This window comes from Oncorhynchus gorbuscha, linkage group LG02 (genome assembly GCF_021184085.1).
Source record: "Oncorhynchus gorbuscha isolate QuinsamMale2020 ecotype Even-year linkage group LG02, OgorEven_v1.0, whole genome shotgun sequence".
Taxonomy (NCBI): Eukaryota; Metazoa; Chordata; class Actinopteri; order Salmoniformes; family Salmonidae; genus Oncorhynchus; species Oncorhynchus gorbuscha.
This window is the reverse complement of record NC_060174.1, coordinates 78,202,511-78,221,125: the sequence shown is the minus strand read 5'-3', so window position 1 is coordinate 78,221,125 and position 18,615 is coordinate 78,202,511. Positions and strand designations below refer to the sequence as shown.

The 18,615-nt window shown below is 42.9% G+C and overlaps 1 protein-coding gene across 1 annotated transcript; it reads right to left on the bottom strand.

Moving 5' to 3' along the window:
• Positions 1–421: 421 nt before the first annotated feature.
• Positions 422–17,375, bottom strand: LOC124010478 (receptor-interacting serine/threonine-protein kinase 4-like). The gene is made up of 8 exons (XM_046322937.1): positions 17,047–17,375; positions 8,895–9,186; positions 6,820–6,968; positions 5,980–6,029; positions 5,066–5,224; positions 4,830–4,936; positions 2,566–2,794; positions 422–2,336 (listed from the first exon to the last, which is right to left on the bottom strand). Exons 1-8 carry the CDS (start codon positions 17,232–17,234, stop codon positions 955–957), a joined length of 2,556 nt encoding a protein of 851 aa, XP_046178893.1. The 5' UTR covers positions 17,235–17,375; the 3' UTR covers positions 422–954.
• Between the last annotated feature and the right edge of the window lie 1,240 nt (positions 17,376–18,615).

Below are 18,615 nucleotides of genomic sequence, written 5' to 3'. Positions count from 1 at the left end.
TGAGCTGTAAAAACAGGGCAATTACAAGGCTCACCAGGGCTCAGCTCAGGAGGGCTTCAGACTCGGGATACGACTCCTCAAGAGGACCAGCCCTGCAAGCGTCAACAATGGCATGTTGGTTAAGGAGAGTGAGGTTTAGGAGTTTAAGTGGTCTGTGGAATGAGCCAACAGCCTGGAAAGGCAGGCATGTTCCCCCCTCTTCACTCCACCCCCCTCCCACCTGCCTGGAATGTGATCCCCCCCCGAGGGCAGTTCCCATGGCTGGTGCCAAGTTGAGCATGCTCTGTGGGGTCTGGGGGATAGGCAGGAGGCACAGATAAGAACAAAGCTGGCTGCAGATAGAGACATGCCCATTCTGCCTGGCATTGAAGATGTCATTCACAGGCGCACATGGGTACACTCACAACACACACACACATTGTACTGGCACTTGTTTTATTAGAGAATATAACTTATGGACAGGATGAACATACCAGCTAGAGTAAGTAGATGGGAAATGAAAATACAAATGAGCATTCCACAGATGTCAACATTCTCTTACTGTACAGAAGGCAATGAATGTAGGAATGTGCGTATATGCAAAGTAGAAAAGTTGCACTATTAAGGGGAAAAACGTGACATGGAGTCTATATTTAACATGAAAGGAAAAAAGTAAATGATGATCCAAAAGATCTCATGGTTCTATTCTACTCATGGTTCTATATACAGTGTATTTACATTAAAGCATTCCTTCCCTGACAAGATACCAAGTAAGATAACAGGGCTTTGAGAGGCTCAAAGCACCAAATAATCATAACATCTGGCAATGAATGATCAATCAAAGACGGACATAATAATAACACACAATCAATCAAAAATACTATGTACAAAAAACAGCTGGTCTCTTTAGCTTGGACACTTCTCCCATCACATCAATGGGGAAGGGAATAGAAGAGATCCCTGACTGTTTTCAATTCAAGGACAGTTCTGTACAATCCAGTCACTGGGTGACTCCCTCCTCTCAGCGGAGGACTCTGGACATTCGTTACCCTCACGCTCCGTCAGTTTCAAGATTACAACCTTCCTCTGGAGCCGCAAGGCCAACTGGCTAGGCCTACGAGCCAGGAGCTTTGGGCAGTCCTCTGCTGTTGAATGCAGGGTGTCCTGGGGGAAGGAGTCCTGTGGTACATCCTGTGGCAGGGGTATGGAGTCCTGTTGTAACTCTTGTGTATGTTGGGTGATGGAGTCCTGTGGTACTTCCGGTGATAGTTCCACCCCCTGGGCCAGAAGCATGCTGGTTATATCTGTATAGCCTCCCCGCACAGCCAGGTGCATAGGGGTGAGGCCCTGTTTGTCTGACAGACTAATAGCCTCAGGGCAGTGGACCAGAAGCTCTTTGAAGACCTCACAGTGGCCCCCTTCTGCCGCCAGGTGGCAGGGGGTACGCAGGGTCTGATTGGTGCAGTAGGGGTCTGCCCCTTCCTCCATCAGCATCTTCACTGTGGGCAAGTGGCCATGTTGGGCAGCGAGGTGGAGGGCGGTAAGACCCTGGTCAGTCCGGGCCTGGATGTCTGCATTGTGCTTGACCAGGAGGCGGGAGGTGCTGGTGTGGCCTGTCTCAGCCGCCACGTGCAGGGGGGTGTGGAAGCCCATGGAGGTCACGTGGACATCTGCCCCCAGCTCTATCAGGATCCTTGCCACCCTGTACTGCCCCCTTTGGGAGGCCAGGTGCAGCGGCGTGCGCCCGTCAGTGGTCTGCCCATCTACGTCCGCTCCAGCCTGCTTCACCAGCAGTTTGGCAATGCCCAGGTGGCCCTGCCAGGCAGCCAGGTGAAGTGCCGTCCAGTCATCTCTGCCCTTCACGTGGACGTCTGCACCTCGGCTCAGCAGCACCCTGACCACGTTCTCTTGGCCATGCTGACAGGCGATGTGTGCAGGCGTGCGGCCCTGGGCGTCCGTCTCATTGATGGAGGCGCCGCGGTCCAGCAGCAGGCGGGTGATGGCCTCGTCCCCGTTCTGAGCAGCACAGTGCAGGGCCGTGTATTGGTCCTCGTCCCGAGCGTTGGCGTTGGTACTCCGACGGCCCAGCAGTAGTTCGGCCAGGCCCTTCAGGTGCATCTCAGTAGCCAGGTGGAGTGGGGTGGAGCCGCGAGCGTTGGCCAGGTTGGTGTTGGCGTGGTTGAGGAGCAGGAACTTGATGGCCTCCTCGTTGGCCTGCGTGACAGCGTGGTGGAGCAGGCTGCAGCCGCCCTCCAATAAGAGGTCCACGTCCTGAGGCTGCAGGATCTTCATCAGCTTGGACATGTCTTTGGTACGGATGGCGTCGCTCAGCTTCCTCCTCTGCACCTCCCCCGAGTCTAAACAACAAGGAGATAGAAGATACAGTATAGACTCCGGGACAAAACGACAAAGAACCTGTCTGAAAGTTAATGAGACACTCCACATGCTCCAGAAGTCATTCAGAACTGTATTACTTATATGTAGGATATATGACTCTGATAAATAAGAATTCCTGTCATCTGTTAAAGAAAACCATGGACAATGCCACAATGTATTGACTACAATCACCATATCAGCCAGTCTTACCACAGCTATTCTCTTTCTCAAAAGAGAGGGTGATGGAGTCTTGAGAGGAGAAGGCAGAGTCTACAGAGGAGATCCCTGACAGTCTCTTGCTGGTGTTGTCTTTGCTGGGACAGCAGTCTTCTGTCACACGGTCAAAGCTCCGAGATATCCCAGAGTCCACCTGGCTCAGCAGCTCTGATAGGCTGTAGTCTTTCTCTGGCAGCATGGCTGATTTGGGCCTGACCGGTTTCTGTATTATCATAATTTTCACAATTTCACAGCATTATTCCAACCTCATAGTGTGGAAGTATATATAAAACACACAGAGAAATCACATTTTTGACTGCACTGGGCCTTTCAATAGTTTCTCTCAAACTCAGTCTTCATGCCTTTCTCCGACTGTTTATCATCACCAATATATCATCTTCACACATTGCACAATAACACCTGTAGATTCTGTCATATTTGGTGTCGGTCAGTTTGTCACGTACATTGAGCACCAAACACAGAATGTGTTGCAACAGAGTTAACCAAGTTGAACAATGCTGCTGGACAGCATTCTTATTTAATGAGGAAACTGTTTGTCAGGATCAAACATTGACTGTGTATGTATTATGGAAACAATAACAGGTCCAGTACACAGGAAAGCAATCTCAAAAATAGGCACTCAGACATTCTGATATAAGAGTGTTTTCTAATTACATTACAGAAGAACAACAAAGAAGACTGACAGAATACTATATAGCATGGCATGTCAGGGAGAAGAAGAGGATAGAATACTATATAGCATGGCATGTCAGGGAGAAGAAGAGGATAGAATACTATATAGCATGGCATGTCAGGGAGAAGAAGAGGATAGAATACTATATAGCATGGCATGTCAGGGAGAAGAAGAGGATAGAATACTATATAGCATGGCATGTCAGGGAGAAGAAGAGGATAGAATACTATATAGCATCAGGGAGAAGAAGAGGATAGAATACTATATAGCATGGCATGTCAGGGAGAAGAAGAGGATAGAATACTATATAGCATGGCATGTCAGGGAGAAGAAGAGGGCATGTGGCATGTCACTATATAGCATGGCATGTCAGGGAGAAGAAGAGGATAGAATACTATATAGCATGGCATGTCAGGGAGAAGAAGAGGATAGAATACTATATAGCATGGCATGTCAGGGAGAAGAAGAGGATAGAATACTATATAGCATGGCATGTCAGGGAGAAGAAGAGGATAGAATACTATATATGGCATGGCATGGCATGTCAGGGAGAAGAAGAGGATAGAATACTATATAGCATGGCATGTCAGGGAGAAGAAGAGGATAGAATACTATATAGCATGGCATGTCAGGGAGAAGAAGAGAATGGAATACTATATAGCATGGCATGTCAGGGAGAAGAAGAGGATGGAATACTATATAGCATGGCATGTCAGGGAGAAGAAGAGGATAGAATACTATATAGCATGGCATGTCAGGGAGAAGAAGAGGATAAAATACTATATAGCATGGCATGTCAGGGAGAAGAAGAGGATAAAATACTATATAGCATGGCATGTCAGGGAGAAGAAGAGGATAAAATACTATATAGCATGGCATGTCAGGGAGAAGAAGAGGATGGAATACTATATAGCATGGCATGTCAGGGGAGAAGGATAGAATACTATATAGCATGGATGGAATACTATATAGCATGGCATGTCAGGGAGAAGGAGAAGAAGATGGATGGAATACTATATAGCATGGCATGTCAGGGAGAAGAAGATGGATGGAATACTATATAGCATGGCATGTCAGGGAGAAGAAGCATGGCATAGAATACTATATAGCATGGCATGTCAGGGAGAAGAAGAGGATAGAATACTATATAGCATGGCATGTCAGGGAGAAGAAGAGGATAGAATACTATATAGCATGGCATGTCAGGGAGAAGAAGAGGATAGAATACTATATAGCATGGCATGTCAGGGAGAAGAAGAGGATAGAATACTATTTAGCATGGCATGTCAGGGAGAAGAAGAGGATAGAATACTATATAGTATGGCATGTCAGGGAGAAGAAGAGGATAAAATACTATATAGCATGGCATGTCAGGGAGAAGAAGAGGATAAAATACTATATAGTATGGCATGTCAGGGAGAAGAAGAGGATGGAATACTATATAGCATGGCATGTCAGGGAGAAGAAGAGGATAGAATACTATATAGCATGGCATGTCAGGGAGAAGAAGAGGATAGAAATAACAGAGGAAGAAGGCAGGGGAATAGAAGTGTAGAAGTTATACCTTGTCAGTGGGTAGTCCATGGCAGTGGTTATTCTCGAGCTCAGGAGTTTGGGTCTTGGACTCCTCTTGGGGTTTAGAACACAGCTCCTCGGTTTCTGATGTGATTTCTGCAGACAGAAAACAACAAATGTCAGGTTTTTGGTGTACAGAATAGCATCCCTTAATTGGGTTCTTAGTGCTTTGAGACACACACACCCACCCTTTAGAGACATAGGCCCCATTTGGTCTCTACTCACCCTGGAAGCTTGGTCTGGTGTCAGGTGAGGGGGCCCAGCAGCGTTGCATGAGGCACAGGAACCCCGTGCAGGCCTGGGGTCGACTCCGAGGCACAACATTGAGGTCAGGGCGCACCCCTCTTACCACCTTCACCATGATCTGCAGGATGTTGTTCTCCCCTGGAGGAAATAGAGGACATATGTTTCCAATCACACAAGACATAAGACAAATTGATACACTTCATTCAATTCTCTACTGTTCATATGATACCTCAGTCCTTAAGGTCTACTAAGGTCACATTACTCTAAATACAAATTAAATTCTTGATCATATCAATGAATTATGTGTTGATTGTGTGCTGTTGAAGGTATGGAGAAGCAACATAAACTAATCTGGGTAAGACTGACACTAGTATGTACAGTTAATTATTATCATTATTATCATTCATGTGCGCTCAGATAAGGAAGGTGTATAGATGTTTTGTTTGTTTCCCACACCAAGCCTGGAAAAATCTCTTAGGCTTTCTTCTGTTAATGGTCTCTTTGTTATCATGGCGTTGGGACCAGCCAGTCAGTCAATAATTCAAAGCAAACAGAGGCAGTGGACTTAAACTCAGATCACAAGCTTCTTTGGTATCTCCGAGAGAGATTTACATGGTTATAAAAAGTCATGCCAGAGTAAGCATACATGAAACACAGCCCTTATTTTAAGTGTTTCTAAAATCCCTCATGAGAAAAACAATTGGAATCATTTCCCTGTTTGACCGCTAGGTTTTATGGGTATAATGACACCTCCCCTGTGGGGCTCAATTGCAGTCCCGGAACTTTGAGTTTAAGAAATACTAGGAGTGCATTTTATAAGACAAACCCTGAAGAACTACAAGGTGTCTTTACATGAGAACAGAAAATCTATACATTTCCTCAACATGTCTCACCTTGGTAAGGTTTCTTTTGTGTGAGAATTCCCCAGATGACTATGGAAAAGCTGTAACAGGAAGAGAATAACAACAGTTCAGTATCAAGGCATACTGTCAAAAGTGATACATGATTGAATGACTGACTCACTATGGGGTTTCCAGGCATAACCTATAACTGATTAATATACACAGTGTACAAAACATTAGGAACACCTTGTAATATTGAGTTACACCCCTTTTGCCCTCAGAAGTGCCTCAATTTGTCAGGGCATGGACTCTACAAGGTGTTGATAGCGTCCACAGGAATTCTACCCCAGGTTGACTCCAACGCTTCCCACAGTTGTATCAAGTTGGCTGGATGTCCTTTGGATGGTGGACCATTCTTCATACACACGGGAAACTGTTGAGCGTGAAAAACCCAACAGCGGTGCAGTTCTTGACACACTAAAACCGGTGCGCCTGGCACCTACTACCATACCCTGTTCAAAGGCACTTCAATCTTTTGTCTTAACCCTCTGAAAGGTACACATACACAATCCATGTCTCAGTTCTCAAGGATTAAAAATCATTCTTCAACCTGTCTCCTCCCCTTCATCTACATTGATTGAAGTGGATTTACATCAATAAGGGATCATAGCTTTCACCTGGTCAGTCTGTCATGGAAAGAGCAGGTATTCTTAATGTTTTGTAAACTCAGTGTAAATCCAATTCAGGTTCATATTGATTAAAACAAATATTGTAAAACAAACAATGGAGGGAAGAAGTGAAAAAACAAACATCATGACTAAGCATTAAACAGACAACGTTCCACCCCTCTGGCAGACAAGGACAGAGAGAAGTGAAGGTGAAGACACTCACCTGTAGACGTCATGCTTGGTTTCTGACACCCTGTCCTTCTCGATGATGCTCTCCGGCGGCAGGTAGGCAATGGTGCCACAGAACCCGTCACGGCTGATTTCATCAACCCTGGAGAGGCCGTTCCATCGTGCCAGACCAAAATCTGATATCTGAAGGGGGAGATGGGAGATACAGAACAGAACACAGCTTGTTAGGACAAGACCAACATCCGATTTCTAAGGGGGAGATGAAGATATACAGAACATATCTTATTAAGACAAGAACCCACTGGAACTCTCAGCCTTTCCCATTGTTCTTATGGTCATGGCTACCTATGACTACCGTACCCTCAAGCTGATGGCTGAGCCCTCATTGTATTCTATGCATCCAGAGCCATGATGAGGTCAGAGCCAGTCACATCCTGTCCTAGCCTGAGGGTGCCTCCCAGCCATGTCCTGTTCTAGCCTGACGGTGCCTCCCAGCCATGTCCTGTCCTAGCCTAACGGTGCCTCCCAGCCATGTCCTGTCCTAGCCTGAGGGTGCCTCCCAGCCATGTCCTGTCCTAGCTTGAGGGTGCCTCCCAGCCATGTCCTGTCCTAGCTTGAGGGTTCCTCCCAGCCATGTCCTGTCCTAGCTTGAGGGTGCCTCCCAGCCATGTCCTGGTGAGGGTGCCTCCCAGCCATGTCCTGTCCTAGCTTGAGGGTGCCTCCCAGCCATGTCCTGTCCTAGCTTGAGGGTGCCTCCCAGCCATGTCCTGTCCTAGCTTGAGGGTGCCTCCCAGCCATGTCCTGTCCTAGCTTGAGGGTGCCTCCCAGCCATGTCCTGTCCTAGCCTGAGGGTGCCTCCCAGTCATGTCCTGTCCTAGCCATGTCCTGTCCTAGCCTGTGGGTGCTTTCCTTACCCCTCGTGTCAGAAGTTGAGACCCTGTTTGACTGAGTTACATGTGTGGGCGAGTAGCCGAACAAACTCAGTCAGTGTTGGCAGAGTACCTCAGCCTGTTAAGACAGGCCCAGGCTACGTGTTTACATGGAGGTATTAAAACAGACAGGTTGAAGGAAGGTTCCCACCCATTTCTCCTCCACCTCCAACCATTAGTCATGCAGGGGGAGGTTGGAGATGAGGTGGGATGAAGGCTGGGCGGGAGACACCTTTCTGCCCGTAGCATATGTGTCCAACAGGACGGCCATTTAAAGCTAAATTCAAGTGAATAACAGATTCCCTCCATACCTGTCAGCTGAAATCCTTGAGCAAATCCTATTGAAAGGACTTGAAGATATTGCGTTTGGGCTGTTGTTTTAAAGAGTCATGATACATCATTTGGGTTAAGGTTTAGTAAATACTCACTATAAGGTCAAATCGGACTTTTCTAACATTAGACAGTGTATTGATTTGGGTTGTTCCATGAAATAAGTGCCTTTTGTGTCTCTGATATTTTAAGTAGAAATTGTGCACCAATATTGAAATGTAAAATCCTGTTACATTAAATGAAGTGCCCTTTAGTATAGATCACATAGAAAATTCAATAAATCAGATGTTTAATATACAGTAAAGACTTTCTGAAGTGCCTGAATTCAGACGTTTAAACCCAACAAGTTTTCACCGTCATTGTAAAGCCCTAGTTACTTTGTTGCTTTGACAAAGTCATTTCTGAAGATTAAAAAATAACAATGTGATTAGTGATTAATTTTAAAGGTAACATTTTTTTAAATAAAAACTGTTACTTGACCTAATGTAATTTTAATATGGTGAAAATATTCCTTTAAAAATATTTTTTCAAAAAAAACATTGAACATCTAATTGTCAAATCATAGTTTAGAAGCAGATGAGCTTGGTGAAAGCAGATGGTTCTACTGTTGTTGGCCATTTTCTGTGTACCACCAATCTTCTGAACCTGTAGCAGTAGTAACAGTAACAGAAGCAGTAGCAATACTGTAGGAGTGTTTGATTGAGTTCGCCCGCCGCACCAGGGAGGCAGAATCCCAATTTAGAACCAATGCAATGTGTATTTCAGAAACAATTGTTTCAAATGTGCAAGCTCTTCCCACACAGCGCCCTGTGCGAACTCAAATGAACAAACCAAATAAGTCATCTTTCACCTTGACGTGGTAGTGTGCATCCAGTAGGATGTTGGCAGGTTTTAGGTCCAGGTGCAGGAGGGGTGGGCTCATGCAGTGCAGGAAGTTCATGCCCACCGCCGTCTCGTGGATGATCCTGAAGCGCAGCTCCCAGGGCAGAGGCTCAGCAGCCAGCAGGGTCTCCAGGGAGCCTGTCTCCATGTACTCCATCACCAGGCCCTGGGCGTCGCCACAGATCCCATACACTGGCAGGATGTAGCGGAACTTAGCCGCCTCCATCTTCTTAGCCTCTTCCAGCAGCTCTGCTCGCTCCCTACAGAGGACATAGCGGTCTGTTAACTTACTTACCTACTTACTTAGCCTTCATTACGCCAAGTGGTGCAAAACGGCCTTGTATACCTGTCTGTTCAGATTGAACTACATACTGTAACTCATACTGTACAGAGTAAAGGGAATTTAGGTTTAGCTGTCCTATAAACCTGCCCATCCATCTACATCCCTCGATTCACACCAAATTCATAAAATGCTGTTCTCTTATCTTACTAAGACAGGTATTCTAAGCCTTGTTAAAACAGCACCATCTGGAATGCCTTTTACCATTTGCCCAAATTCAAAAAACTTCGTTACACAGTAGAATACAAGGAGACAACAAACTGAGATGCATGATTTTCCCCATGCATTAACCGGTCTCTCTGACATGCTAGGCCTTAATGACATTCCTCAGAGAGAGCCAGGCCAAAGCATCGAGATCTGTGTGGAGTTGTGAACACAACAAACCTCTTGTTCTCTGTGCACGTTGTTCAACCTTTGCACAATTTCCTATTACCTTTATCAGTGTTAGCCTGGCTAGGCTAGCAGATGCAAACAGAGCAGTGTAGCCTATCACTACTGACCTCAATAGAGAGATCTCAAGGAGAGGTCCCTTTGAAAACTAACTCAGATAATCTGCTTAATCATCATGAATAATGAGTGTGTACGGGAGTGTCTTCACTACAAATGAGCAATGACTTGGGGTTACAAAGGATTCATTCATGTCAAAACAGCATGCTGATAAGAACACCTTAAAAAGTAGTAGAAGCAGATCAAATGATGAAGTATAGTCTGTCTCTAAGGCAGCCATTTCTTTATGTTTGGAGGTGTCAATTATGAAATCATTCAAGTTCAATAAAAGTGCAAGCTTTCATCAAATAAATCTGACAAGAATTAAAAATCAGTGCAAATGTGTGGATTTAGGAGATTTGGGGGGTAAAGAGAGGGGCTGACAGTCATAATCACCTGGCATTACCCAGAAAACTCCTCAGCTCAGAAACCTTTCAAAACCAAACAATGACCCTTTTTATAAGGGAGAGGAGCCCAGCAAGACCGGTTCTGCAACTTCTCTTATTGTTTCCACCAAACATCGTCTGCATAGAAGGGAGTTGGGACCCAGTCAGACAAAGCTGGCTTTGAGTCAGAGGAGTGTGTGGATGCAGGGTGAAGGCAGGCAAATTACAGTTCATGTACTTTTCAGATGTTCAGAGCAGATAGCATCTTTAGTTCAGGTTTAGTGGGTGCCATGAGTCTAGCTACCACGGATTGGAGATGGATGTCAATGCTTGTCATTGGTAAAGCTGAATAACTTCCTCCTTGTGCTGTGTATCTGACATTTTCCTTTGTAAATGTTTTGCAAAAGCAGTAGGGTAGAAGTGAAATAAATGGTCATAGGAAGTAACATAATAAAATAATTTAAAGGAGGCAACAAATTAATGTTTGTGAGTGTCTGCTAAAGGGTGATTCAGTGCAAGTTAACCTGAGCATGCACAATTAAACAGTTAGTCATTTCCAAATGAAATCACGTTCATAATTATCCTTTAGGTCTACATGTTGGAGTTCAGGCATTATATGACAAGTTTACGGAGGTGAAAGCATGCATTTTTACCATTGAAGAGTAGATGGCCAAGTCTCATATTTAATGGCTTTTAGAAGGGGCTCACAAAGCTTGTTTTTCCACTAACAGCTGCTCCCCAGTGTTAATTAAAAAGATGAGATGTTTATGAAGCAAAACATACAAAATTGAAGTGTCTTTACTGTCTTGTAACACCCATTTGTTTTTTTGTAAAACATGTGCCTTACATCAGATCATCTTGAAACGTTCTCTTTAAAGCTTTAATCCAGGTTTTATATGGTCTTTAACTGGTTTCTATCTTTTCCCTGTCTGTATCCTTTTTCAGCATGATGATATGTGTAACATCCTTAACGGTTGTGGATGTGATGGATATTGATTTATCCAATGGTGTAAAGTACTTAAGTAAAAAATACTTTAAAGTACTACTTATCTAGTTTTTTTGGGGGGGGGGTATCTGTACTTTACTATTTATATTTTGACAACTTTTACTTCGCTACATTCCTAAAGAATTTTTTTTTAATTTACTCCACACATTTTTCCTGACACCCAAAAGTACTCATTACATTGTGAATGCTTAGTAGGACAGAAAAATTGTCTAATTCACGCATTTATCAAGAGAACATCCCTGGTCATCCGTACTGCCTCTGATCTGGAGGACTCACTAAACACAAATGCTTCGTTCGGAAATTATGCCTGCACGTTGTAGTGTGCCCCTGGCTATCCATAAATTAAAAAACAAGAATCTTGTGCCATCTGGTTTGCTTAATATAAGCAATTTGAAATGATTTATACTTCTACTTTTGATACTTAAGTACATTTCTGCAATTACATTTACATTTGATACCTAAGTATAAATCCAAATACTTTTAGACTTTTACTCAAGTGGTATTTTATGGGGTGACTTTCACTTCATTTTCTTGGTATCTTTACTTATACTCAAGTATGACAATTGTGTACTTTTTCCACCAATGGATGTATCATACCATAGCTTCAGAAGCTTGTGCATTCAATACATTTTGTGTGCTTTTTCTGGGATGTATTCTTCAGACTTTTACTGAAACAATTGTTGATATCTTGAAAATGATGTGTTGGAAAAATATGCTGAAATGCATTTCTCAATTATGGCAGCACTTTTTTTTTAACCTTTATTTTACTAGGCAGGTCAGTTAAGAACAAATTCTTATTTTCAATGACGGACTAGGAACAGTGGGTTAACTGCCTGTTCAGGGGCAGAACGACAATCAACAATCTGTCAACTGTCCTGGAGTGTCTTTTTGAAATGAAAGCCCCCCAAAATATACTGACTTCGTCCAGTGTCCAGAAAAATGATTGGCAGTATATGGACATGTATATTGTTTTATTTGACATTTTGCTGCAATATATTTTTAAAAAATTGCAATTCAACCAGTACCATTCAAAAGTTTGGGGTCACTTAGAAATGTCCTTGTTTTGAAAAAAAAGCACATTTGTAATTAAATAGTACCCACAAAACACCAGCCTCAACGTCAACAGTGAAGAGGCGACCCCGGGATGCTGGCCTTGTAGGCAGAGTTGCAAAGAAAAAGCAATATCTCCGACTGGACAATAAAAATAAAAGATGTGCTTAAGAAGACAGACACTGGACAGAGGAACTCTGGCCTAGAAGGCCAGAATCCTGGGGTCGCCTCTTCACTGTTGACGTTGAGACTGGTGTTTTGCAGGTACTATTTAATAAAGCTGACATTTGAGGACTTGTGAGGTGTCTGGTTCTCAAACTAGACACTCTAATGTACTTGTCCTCTTGCTCTGTATTCTGTATTCTGGTTAGAGCCAGTTTGCGCTGTTCTGTGAAGGGAGTTGTACACAGCGTTATACAAGATCTTCAATTTCTTGGTAGTTTCTCAGATGGAATAGCCTTCATTTCTCAGAACAAAAACAGACTGATGAGTTTCAGAAGAAAGTTATTTGTTTCTGGCCATTTTGAGCCTGTAATCGAACCTACAAATGCTGATACTCCAGATACTCAATTAGTCGAAAGAAGGACAGTTTTAAGCTTCTTTTTCAGCTGTGCTAACATAACTGGAAAAGGGTTTTAGCCTTTTAAAATTACAAACTTGGATTACCTAACACAACATGCCATTGGAACATATGAGTGATGGATGCTGTTAATGGGCCTCTGTACCCTATGTAGATATTCCATGAGAAATCTGCCATTTCCAGCTACAATAGTCTATCACAACATTAACAATGTCTACACTGTATTTCTGATTGATTTGATGTTATTTTATTGAACAAAAAAGTTGTATTTCTGAGTGAAATAACAGTTGAAGTCAGAAGTTTACGTACACCTTAGCCAAATACATTTAAACTCAGTTTCACAATTCCTGACATTTAATCAAAGTAAAAATTCCCTATCTTAGGTCAGTTAGGATCACCACTTTATTTTATGATTGTGAAATTTCAGAATAATAGTAGAGAGAATGATTAATTTCAGCTTTTATTTCTTTCATCACATTCCCAGTGGGTCAGAAGTTTACATACACTCAATTAGTATTTGGTAGCATTGCCTTTAAATTGTTTAACTTGGGTCTAATGGTTCGGGTTGCCTTCCACGAGCTTCCCACAATAAGTTGGGTGAATTTTGGCCCATTCCTCCTGATGGAGCTGGTGTAACTGAGTCAGGTTTGTAGGCCTCCTTGCTCACACACGATTTTTCAGTTCTGCCCACAAATTTTCGACAGGTCAATACCTTGACTTTGTTGTCCTTACGCCATTTTGCCACAACTTTGGGAGCATGCTTGGGGTCATTGTCCATTTGGAAGATGAAATTAAAGCTTGTTCAAAATTCTCTGACATGTTGCTTCAATACATCCACCCCATTTTCGGCCCTCATGATGCCATCTATTTTGTGAAGTGCACCAGTCCCTCCTGCAGCAAAGCACCCCCACAACATGATGCTGGCACCCCTGTGCTTCACGGGTGGGATGGTGTTCTTCAGCTTGTAAGCCTCCCCCTTTTTCCTCCAAACATAACGATGGTCATTATGGCCAAACAGTTTCATCAGACCAGAGGACAATTCTCCAAAAAAGTACGATCTTTGTCCCAATTTGCAGTTGCAAACCGTAGTCTGGCTTTTTTTACGACGGTTTTGGAGCAGTGACTTCTTCCTTGCTGAGCGGTCTTTCGGGTTATGTCGATATAGGACTTGTTTTTACTGTGGATATAGATACTTTTGTACCTGTTTTCGTCAGCATCTTCACAGGGTCCTTTGTTGTTGTTCTGGGATTGAATTGCACTTTTCCCACCAAAGTACATTAATTTCTAGGAGACAGAACGCGTCTCCTTCCTGAGTGGTATGACGGCTGCGTGGTCCCCTGGTGTTTATACTTGCGTACTATTGTTTGTACAGATGACCATGGTACCTTCAGGCATTTGGAAATTGTTCCCAAGGATCAACCAGACTTTTGGAGGTCTACAAAAAAGATTCTGAGGTCTTGGCTGATTTCTTTTGATTTTCCCATGATGTCAAGCAAAGAGGCACTGAGTTTGAAGGTAGGCCTTGAAATACATCCACAGGTACACCTCCAATTGACTCAAATTATGTCAATTAGCCTATCAGAAGCTTCTAAAGCCATGACATCATTTTCTGGAATTTCCAAGCTATTTAAAGGCACAGTCAACTTAGTGTATGTAAACTTCTGACCCATTGGAATTGTGATACAGTGAATTATAAGTGAAATAATCTGTCTAAACAATTGTTGGAAAAATTACTTGTGTCATGTACAAAGTAGATGTCCTAACCGACTTGCCAAAACTATAGTTTGTTAACAAGAAATTTGTGGAGTGGTTGAAAAACGAGTTTTAATGACTCCAACCTAAGTGTATGTAAACTTCTGACTTCAACTGTATGTGTATGACAAAAAAATGACATATTAGGGTATGGTGCATGGCTTGTATACTATTCAGGCTACGTGTAATTATGGAATCCTAAGGTACTATGCCTTTTGCTGACATTTTAAAAACATTCCAAATGGCATGTGTTTATGATAGATTTCTATCAAAAAATCTAAGATTTGAATGTGTATTTCAGACTAATATCCATAACAGAAGATGTAACATCTATAACAGTTGTTTTTACACTAAAAAGTAATAATGTACATTTCAATATTTAAAAACGTTTTAGTATGTGTTCAGCCATGCCTTTCCTTCAAAACAGCAATCCATGTTTTGACCTAAGACTTCCAAACTCAGACTTTTGCTAATACAGTACGTTCAGTCTCCCCAAAAAGCTTGTCCATTTCACGTAACATTCATAACGCTTCTTGTTTGCTTTACTTCGCCAAAATGTCAATATTTACAAGTTTGCTTTTTTGGGTATACACTCCCCCCAAGGAGTACTGTAGACACACATCAACATTTGTATTTATATTTATTCCATTCTGTGAGACATTTAAGTTCTGATTTTGTGTGCAAATGTAATGCCAATAACACTGTAATCACCTTAAATTATTAAAATGTCATTTAAAAGTGCCTGTGACAGTGAACAAATCCTTCAACAAGTTCTCAATGGCAGAAAGTTCAGCATTCGGTCTGTGGATATATAGCCTCAAGTGAAATTAAGTTTAGCCGCAACCTGATCCAATCATTGTCTTCAAAGCTGTAAAAGCTCTCAAATGACAGATGGTCATTATGGTTAAAGTGTTCTACATTATAAGCCCATTGAACAATCTTCCCAACCTCTTACACTTTTAGAAACATTGAGTTGATAAGTTGATATGACACCAAAAATGTACAAATGTACTAACATTCTCCACGGCTGATGAATGTAAAGCCACCATTTCATAAGCAACAACTTTTGTGCCAATGGAATGAAAGGACATTGTACAGATTTTTAAAACACATCCACTCCGGTTAATTTTTAAATCAAGTAGAAAGTAGGAAGCTAATAATGAGAGTAAAAGAATAGCTGATAGTCCTCTTTGAGGCTCCAGGGGGGGCTCAGGTGTATACTGCATCCAAGATGGTGGAGTGGAAACATCCGTTAAGATGAGGGTAGGGTGACAGGATGGGGACAGGATGTTCTTCTGAAGGGGGCAGCTGAGCTAGGCCTCTCGTGTTTCCTCCTGCTGTTGGCATACATGTGAAAGGTCATGGGTCACCCACGCAAGAGGGCATGCCTTCAAAGCAGTCTCAATTCATTTGGGACATGGATTACATGGTGTTGAAAGCATTCTCAGGGATGATGGCCCAGGTTGACTCCAATGCTTCCCACATGTTTTGTTGTTGTTGTTTTATTTAACTTTAGCTTATTTTTTTACATGATTGAAACTGTATTTCTGGCCTTCTAAACCACGACAAAAACTACTGCCGGCCAATCTGGACCCCCGTCTATTCAGAGGGTAGCAAGGGCAACCTGATGGGGTCTGATGGAAGGTGGACCAAAGGAGAGAAGTGTGGTGTTGACATAATTTGCACATCTCTAAATACATTTTCTAGGTTGTACACTCAAGCTTTTTAAGCGCAATGACGAGAACTGCTCGTGAGAGACGTTAGCTACACTTAGTATACCAAACATTAGTTACACCTTCCTAATATTGAGTTGTCCCCCCCCCCTTTTGCCCTCAGAACAGCCTCATGTCGTTGGGACATGGACTCCACAAGGTGTCAAAACATTCCATAGGTATGCTGGTCCATGTTGACTCCAATGCTTCCCACAGTTGTCAAGTTGGCTGGATGTCCTTTGTGTAGTGGACCATTTTTGATACAAACGTGAAACTGTTGAGCGTGAAAAACCCAGCAGCGTCACAGTTCTTGACACAAACCGGTGCGCCTGGCACCTACCACCACACTCTGTTTAAAGGCACTTCAAACTTTTGTTTTTCCCATTTACTCTCTGAATGGCACACATACACAATCCATATCTATTGTTTCAAGACTTAAAAATCCTTTTTTAACCTGTCTCCTCCCCTTCATCTTCACTGATTTGAAGTGGATTTAACAAGTGACATCAATAAGGGATCCTAGCTTTCACCTCGTCAGTCTAATGGAAGGAGCAGGTGTTCTTAATGTTTTGTACACTCAGTGTATGTCCACCATCCATGAGTCCGTGACATAAGGCTGAATAAGCATGTTGCCCAGTTCACAGCGTACCTCACACCCTTAGATAGAGGATCAAACTCATAATCACATAGAACTACAACTTCTTACTCTGAAGCCCACAGATGATATCAACCAGGCTTAAATACTTGAAACAACATTCTTCATACCCCCACACACAATGAATCCCAGAATAACAGCTGTCCCACTCACTTGTCATCTACATGAAGGCAGGGAGGGCACTTGATAGCCAGCCATGTTTTCCACTGTACATGCCGGACTTTGTATACTTGTCCAAATCCGCCCGAGCCTATCTTCTCCCAGCTCCCAAACTCAGAGGAGTCAAAGGTTCTCAGTAGCCCCATATTCCCATGGGAAGGGTCCGGAACATCCATATCCATCTTTAGAAAGGCTTTAATAGTGTTGAAATCCCCAAATCCTTATTTTTTTCTCTAACACACATTCAGAAGAACTAAACATACATACACATGCCTACTGAGAGCTTCCTTCCTTGTTTTTTTCCACCCTCTTGCCTGACTCAGTCTGGCCCCTCCTTCTTTTCAGGTGAAAGCAGGGGAAGGGCCAGTAGATGTGACATCATTTCCTGGGTCTGGCCAGACAGACCTAACACCAGCCTTTCCATGGAACATTCAACACTGAACCAGTTTGTCAAAGAGCTCGAGTCCCAACTCTCCTATTTTTGCCCAGAACAACAATAAGCATCATATTTGTAAATAAGATGGAATTCAAGAACAGTGGAATGTTGGCATATCACCCAACACCTTTCTCCCTCTGATAACCATAACACTAGCAAACACCCTGTAAATATCCTGAGGAGACATGGGAAATATCTTTTAAAAAAATGTGTTACATTATATCACCCATATGTCTCTGATTTGGAATGTGTGGGTTCATATGAGAAGTATACTAACCTATTCATGAGGTATCAAAACCCACAAGCCTTGTCATAAACCTGCCTCTCCTGCTTCTTCTATATTGTAAAATAATAGTGAAGACATCAAAACTAGTAAATTACACATATGGAATCAAGTAATAACCAAGTTGATTTTTTATATTTTATATTCTTCAATGTAGCCACCCTTTGCTTTGATGTCACCTTTGCACACTCTTGGCATTCTCTCAACCAGCTTCACCTGGAATGCTTTCCAACAGTCTTGAAGTAGTTCCCACATGTGCTGATCACTTGTTGGCTGCTTTTCCTTCGATCTGTAGTCCAAATCATCTAAAACCATCTCAAATAGGTTGAGGTCGGGTGATTGTGGAGGCCAGGTCATCTGATGCAGTACTCCAATACTCTTCTTCTTGGTCAAATAGCCCTTACACAACCTAGAGGTGTGTTGGGTTATTGTCCGGTTGAAAAATATATATAGTTCCACTAAGCCCAAACCAAATTGGATGACGTATCGCTGCAGAATGCTGTGATAGCCAGGCTGGTTGAATTCTAAATAAATCTCTGACAGTGTCACCAGCAAAGCACCCTCACACCTCCTTCTCCATGCTTCACGGTGGGAACCACACACGCGGAGATCATCCGTTCACCTACTCTGCGTCTCACAAATACATGGCAGTTGGAACCAAAAATCACAAATTTGACTCATCAGACCAAAGGACAGATTTCCACCGGTCTAAGGTCCATTGCTCGTGTTTCTTGGCCCAAGCAAGTCACTTTTTATTATTGGTGTCCTTTAGTAGTGGTTTCTTCGCACAATTCGACCATGAAGGCATGCTTCACGCAGTCTCCTCTGAACAGTTGATGTTGAG